The 6,559-nt window shown below is 42.9% G+C and overlaps 1 protein-coding gene across 1 annotated transcript; it reads left to right on the top strand.

Annotated features, from left to right (window-relative positions):
• The first annotated feature begins 584 nt into the window (after nucleotides 1-584).
• Nucleotides 585-2,800, top strand: LOC135434542 (uncharacterized). The gene is made up of 2 exons (XM_064691153.1): nucleotides 585-1,821; nucleotides 1,939-2,800. Exons 1-2 carry the CDS (start codon nucleotides 1,762-1,764, stop codon nucleotides 2,620-2,622), a joined length of 744 nt encoding a protein of 247 aa, XP_064547223.1. The 5' UTR covers nucleotides 585-1,761; the 3' UTR covers nucleotides 2,623-2,800.
• Nucleotides 2,801-6,559: the final 3,759 nt, after the last annotated feature.

The raw sequence follows: 6,559 nt of genomic DNA, 5'->3' as shown, positions 1-6,559 counted from the left end.
CCGTTCTTCTTTCCGAGCTCACCACGGCTCTTATTCCTCAGCTCCCCATCCAGAGTAGAGAAAATTTCAATTGGACAGACTCCACTATTGTTCTTGCCTGGTTGGATAAACCTCCATGCAAATGGTCTACCTTTGTGGCTAACCGGGTAGCCAAGATAACATCAACCAATGGCAAATGGTCCCATGTTCGATCAGAACATAACCCAGCTGACCTAGCTAGTCGGGGGGTTTCTCCTCGGGACCTATTGGGCAGCACTTTGGGGTGGCATGGACCGGAATGGTTACAACTACCACAAAACCAATGGCCAGTTCCTGTTACGGTACTTGAGACAGAATCTCCAGATTCGACAAGGCATTGCGAGTTATCGCATATGTCTGTCGCTATATCCAGCGCTGTAGAAATCCAGCGATCCACTTTCCCGCCGAGCTCCGTAATGAAGAACTTACGAGAGGTCAGTTCCGACTTATCGAGTATACTCAACGCCAAGCTTATCCTAAGGAGTATAGCTGTTTGCTCGATAAGAAGCCAATTCAAGGATCAAGCAGCATTCGCAATTTAACCCCTTTCATCGATCAAAGGTAATGCGCCTCATAAGAGCAAAATACTGGATCCCAAAGCTCAAGGTCCTGGTAAAATCTACCATAAACTCCTGCAAGGTCTGTGTAATACACCGCAGACGACTCCAGACCCAACTTATGGGCGAGCTCCCAAGGGGGCGAGATCAACCTTTTCCCGACCCTTCACACATACGGGTGTAGACTTTGCCGGACCTTTCGATATTAAAAGCTACATTGGTCGAGCATGCAAAATTACCAAGGGTTATGTCTGTGTCTTCGTTTGTTTCAGCACGAAAGCAATCCATTTAGAAGCCACAACAGATCTAACCACGGAGAGATTCCTGGCCGCATTTTCGCGATTTATCGCAAGACGTGGCCTTCCACAACAGATGTACTCAGATAATGGGAAAACATTTGTGGGAGCGTCATCCGTTCTTTCGAGAGATTTCTTGCAAGCGACCAAAGAGCTCATCTTATCCAAGCATAGCCATCAAAACTTGTGTTGGCATTTCCATCCTCCTGGCGCTCCTCACATGGGCGGATTGTGGGAAGCAGGTGTCAAAAGCTTTAAGACCCACTTCTACAAATCCACCGCATCCTCAAAATATACATTTGAGGAGTTCGCGACTCTCCTCTCCAAGATTGAAGCCTGCCTTAACTCCAGGCCAATCTCTCCAATGTCGGAAGATCCGACTGATTTATTGGCTCTAAGTCCATGCCACTTCCTAGTTGGTGGCCCTCTTCTGGCAACTAACAAGCCAGTAATCAAAGAAGACGCTATTTCTATAATTAACCGCTGGCAGCGACTCAAAGCGCTCCACCAGCAATTCTGCTTCCGGTGGAAGAATGAGTATTTAAAAGAGCTCCATAAGCGAAACAAATGGCAGTCCCCTACAAGGGACCTCCAAGTCGGTGATATGGTGATTATCAAGGAAGATAACCTACCAATAAATGAATGGCGCCTTGGCCGAGTCCAGCTGGCTTGCCCAGGCACAGATGATAAGGTCCGCGTAGTGGACGTGCTTACCGCTCGTGGTGTCATCCGAAGGCCAATAGCCAAATTGGTCCTTCTTCCTACTGAGGCAAATAACACCACCGACTAATCCTTAAAAGCAACTAATCCCTCTTTCAAAACAAAACCATCACATAATAACACCTCTCCTACATCTTATTCTCCAGTTCACTCCTCTGTAGAGAACCAGCATGGCACCGTCAACGAAGGCATCCAATCAACGCCAAGGAACGGACTCTTTTAGATGCCGGGTGTGTAGAGGCATCCATGCGCTACGCAAGTGCCAGCGCTTCTTGAAGCTCACGCCCGAGAAGCGTCTCCGAGCCGTTTTGATTAACAAATATTGCTCCAACTGCCTGGCTCATCAGCATTCAGGGGAATCATGTCGCAGTGGAGCCAAGTGCAAAATTTGCAAAAAGGACCACCACACCTTACTCCACATGCGTGGTCCCCGTAGCGCTCGACCCTCTCGGTCAGACAACCGGCCCACAAGAAGAGCTTCTGGCTCCTCGCCCTCCAGCGGCACATCACCCCCAAGCCCGAGACGTGCTACTATACGGACGTCGCTTACGTCCCTTCTCCAGCACAAGGGGGTCAGTATACTGCCCACCGCCATAGTGCTGCTCGACACCGGGAAAAAGACCCTTGAGACTCGGGCTCCGATCGATCCATGTTGTTCAGTAAGCCGCATTAATGCAACCGTGGCAAGGGCCTATGGCCTTTCCGTCACACGCATTGGCGCAGAAGGAGCGTGCACAGCCGTGCTACGCTCCAAGACAACTCAGATGTCTCGAGAGGTGGTCTTAATGGCTGACCCGCAACTCAGCTGCACAACTCCAGCCCGAGCTATCAGAGCGGACATGAAGGACCCGTTAAGCAACGTCGCTTTGGCGCACAACGACTGGTTCCGTCCATCTCCAGTACCTTTGGTACTCGGCGCCGACGTCTACCCAGACATCATCCTACCAGGTATCCTCCCGAGCCAAGGCGGTCTGCCGATGGCTCAAAATACTAAGTTTGGATGGATACTCTCTGGCACATGCACGCAATAGGAATCCTTGCAATCTGAATATTGCCAGGGGGGGGGGGAGAATGTTCATGCCAGTTCATTGCTAGTCTGAACACAGCATTGACTGAGCCTCACTCAGTGTTAGAGAGTCACTCAGTGAGACAGACTCACTCACTGAGAGAGACTCACTCACTAATTCGATCCAAGATGCGCTCAGCACTCTCCTTTGCACCTCCATAGCTCCAACCAAAAATATGTAAATAACTTCAAATGTATAGTTCATTATATGCAGCCGAAAGTTTCTAATAAAGTGCCACTACCAAATAATCATACTGATTTTCAAACAACACCTGAAGATTACTTATTTGACGCCTCCCCCACAAACAGATGGTACAATTAGAAACACAGAAGTTATTAAATAAAGCATGTTATTGCTGGCTTCGAGTTTGGGGCAGCAATTGATATTTGAAATCGTTTTATCTCATTAAGACTTAGTTGTTAGTGTGGCTTTTGAGAAGAGGCGGCGGAAAGTAGCGCTATCAGTTACGAGTTCAAACCCTACCGAGGAAACTAATATTTTTATTTTATGACTGGCGTTTCTGTTGGGTAGTGGCGGCAGCAAGTAATGCGGGTAGTTGTGAGTTCGAACCCAGCCAAGGGAACTTATTTTTTATTAAAGTTTCTCTTTATTACTATTCAAGCAAACGAAGGGTTCAGGGTATCCCCTAGTCGGGAGATCCCGACTATAACCTCTTACTTGTGTTAGTTTATCTTTATTATAACTAAAACAAACGATCGCGTAGCACGAGCTGCATTCGGTGTTGGAATAAGAGAGTTCAGGGTATAGCTCATACTTGTTGATTCTAAACTCTGATTTAATCTTCATATAGATACCATCGTTAATGAGGAAAAAGGTTTACTTGGACTCGTTAAACGATGGTCTAAAGAGTTTAACGATCCTTTTATAACGAACCTTCTGTTCATCTCTCTTGTGCGCCCTATCCTTTAATACTGTTTTTGCATCTGGTCTCCGCAGTATAACAATAGCCAGGATCGTATTAAATCTGTTCAGAAGCAATTTCTGCTTATTGCCTTACGAGGTTTAAATTGGGACCCCAATCTTCGGTTGCCATCCTACGCCAGCAGGCTTCTTCTTCTTAATTTTCCGTCGTTAACGAACCGTATCACAATCCTCGGTCTTGTCTTCCTACATAAGTTGATTGTTGGCGACATAGATTCTACTTTAGACTACTTTTGTTAGAGCGTCATCAATTCTCTGTTCCGTTTAGACCTACCAGGAATTATCGCCCATATTGCTACCAACGTGCACAACAGATTACGCTATGCACAATTCTTTTCGCGTATTATGTAAAAATTACAATAGTTTGTATTCCGTTTTCTCCACTTAACTTTCTCCACCCCTAATAAAATCGTTGCTTTCAGGATACCTACGGGAACTCACTGACCATTCCTAGATATGAGTAGGGGCATAGCTTGCCGGACAGGCTTTACATATTCCCCCACGGTGATTTCCCATCACTAACTCTTTATCCTATCTACTGAACACTCTATATGTCTAGCATACGTTACTTTACTTTATTAACAACTTCTTACTTTCTTTTTTCCTATTTATTGTATTTTCTTAAATAACATAGTAAATTAAAATTTTCTTAATTTTTTTTAAGAACACTTTTTTCTCTACTTATACCCTTCTTCTTAGCTGTAGGCTCTAATAGCGTCACTCACAAAATTAGCTGTGAAAAGGGGCACAGCTGGCCAGACTGGCAAATAAAACACCTCCATCTGTCGGTGATACTATTAGAAAATTGTATATTCTAATTAGGCGTTTAACATTTACTTTTCATAAATTGATTTCATAAATAATTAGGGGTTTTTTCCACCATTAATAAATAAATAAATAAATTTGAGACGTGCTTCACATTTTTTGCAAAATCAAAGCTTCCTTGGTGGAAAATACGGGTCAAGGATTTTTTAGGGGCAGCTTTAAGTTTCGTCCGATTGCCCTCAAACTTACATTCAAAGCAATACAAAAGAACTTTTTGAATACGTGTTTCAGCGTTTTCAGAAATTCCATTCGAGACTAAATTTGCTGTAAACGATTCCATAAAAGTTTATTGTTTATCACATTTTAAATGCGCTCTTCGTGGATGATAAATGCGGTTGAATATATATAGTATATATATACTTATGTGTGTGTGTATTCTAAATACATTGATTTTCGGATTTCGGAATAAAAATTAATTGGGTTGTGAGCGTAAAAATAATTAAATAAAATAACCGCATTAATAATGTGATTCGGTTTATGGATTTCCAAAAATCGACACTTAGTGACGATGCTAATCTGACGCACATATCCATTCAAGCACTAACCAAAAAACATATAGACCGGACATGCAGAGTAAAATAGGTGGTCTCCAAAAATTGGTTTGCATCTGGTCCAACGAGCGAGTAAAATATACATATGACATCTTTTGATCGCTCACACTACAGGAAACTCCTTTGGCTTACTCTCTTCCATATGATTTGTGCGATAGAACGGCATCGCTGTTTATTTTTATCTCGCTCGCACTTACTCTCAGTGCTCTCAATGCTCTCTTCATGTCTAGGTACCGTTTAAATGTTTGTGTGTGCATGTGGCCGCACAAGCAAAAATGCCCACAAATTCAATTTTTGTCAAAAGTCGGTGGCATTTCTTCCCTTTTGAGGGGACGAGTAATATGAAATCATGAAAGGGTTTGCCAAGTCGATGCGAAATTCTTTCATTTTAGCTCGGTATTGCTGGAAAGGGTACCTAAGCGTTGGCATGTGTGCATTTAAAAGTTTTTGGACTTGCTATTCACGCATACTTGCATATTTTGTATATGAATAGAAGCATTTATGCGCATGTGTGCCTGTTGGTCCCTGCCTGCCTGTCCGATGCAAATTTGACAATATTTTTGGACTTCTGAATTTCGAGCTCTACACACACACACAGAGACACAAATGTGTGTGAATGGGCTGATCATGGGCGCAAAATTTAAAAATATCATTATTGGCACGCTTCTGTCGCGCGCCCTTCTTTTTATGATTTAGGGCTTGAATTGATGAATGAATATTGACCCCTTATTAATTGCAGCAGCCCGTTGGGCCGAAAGGGTCAACTTTTGGCAAACACCTGCACCTGCATATGTAGGTCAAGTGACTGATCACTTAAATAATTTTAGGAAATTTGTGTAAAAAATAAACTCTTTAAAATATTCCAAATATACCAAATAGAAAAAAGGAGCAATTATATATTTATAGTATTAATAATTTTATTGTCTTTAAATATTTAGCTTTTTCATACATGAATTGGATCTGCAGGTATTGAAGGGTCAACATTTTTTCATCGATTCAACCCCAAAATCATAAAAAGAAGGGTGCGCGACAACCGCGGGCCAAAAATGATATTTTCTTTTGCGCCCATGATCAGTCCATTCACACACATTTGTGTCTCTGTGTGTGTGTGTAGAGCTCGAAATTCAGAAGTCCAAAAATATTGTCAAATTTGCATCGGACAGGCAGGCAGGGACCAACAGGCACACATGCGCATAAATGCTTCTATTCATATACAAAATATGCAAGTATGCGTGAATAGCAAGTCCAAAAACTTTTAAATGCACACATGCCAACGCTTAGGTACCCTTTCCAGCAATACCGAGCTAAAATGAAAGAATTTCGCATCGACTTGGCAAACCCTTTCATGATTTCATATTACTCGTCCCCTCAAAAGGGAAGAAAAATGCCACCGACTTTTGACAAAAATTGAATTTGTGGGCATTTTTGCTTGTGCGGCCACATGCACACACAAACATTTAAACGGTACCTAGACATGAAGAGAGCATTGAGAGCACTGAGAGTAAGTGCGAGCGAGATAAAAATAAACAGCGATGCCGTTCTATCGCACAAATCATATGGAAGAGAGTAAGCCAAAGCAGTTT

This window comes from Drosophila montana, unplaced genomic scaffold (genome assembly GCF_035044405.1).
Source record: "Drosophila montana isolate Dmon_TW-CO22-7 unplaced genomic scaffold, ASM3504440v1 contig_3363_1, whole genome shotgun sequence".
In the NCBI taxonomy this organism is placed as follows: domain Eukaryota; kingdom Metazoa; phylum Arthropoda; class Insecta; order Diptera; family Drosophilidae; genus Drosophila; species Drosophila montana.
This window is presented reverse-complemented; position numbering and strand designations above follow the sequence as displayed.

Excerpts from the sequence above, each read along its gene's own strand:
- LOC135434542 (XM_064691153.1), top strand. The coding sequence starts at position 1,762 with ATGGCACCGTCAACGAAGGCATCCAATCAACGCCAAGGAACGGACTCT. Across the intron at positions 1,822-1,938 it reads CGGACTCTTTTAGATGCCGG|CATTCAGGGGAATCATGTCG; the intron begins GTGTGTAGAGGC and ends CTGGCTCATCAG.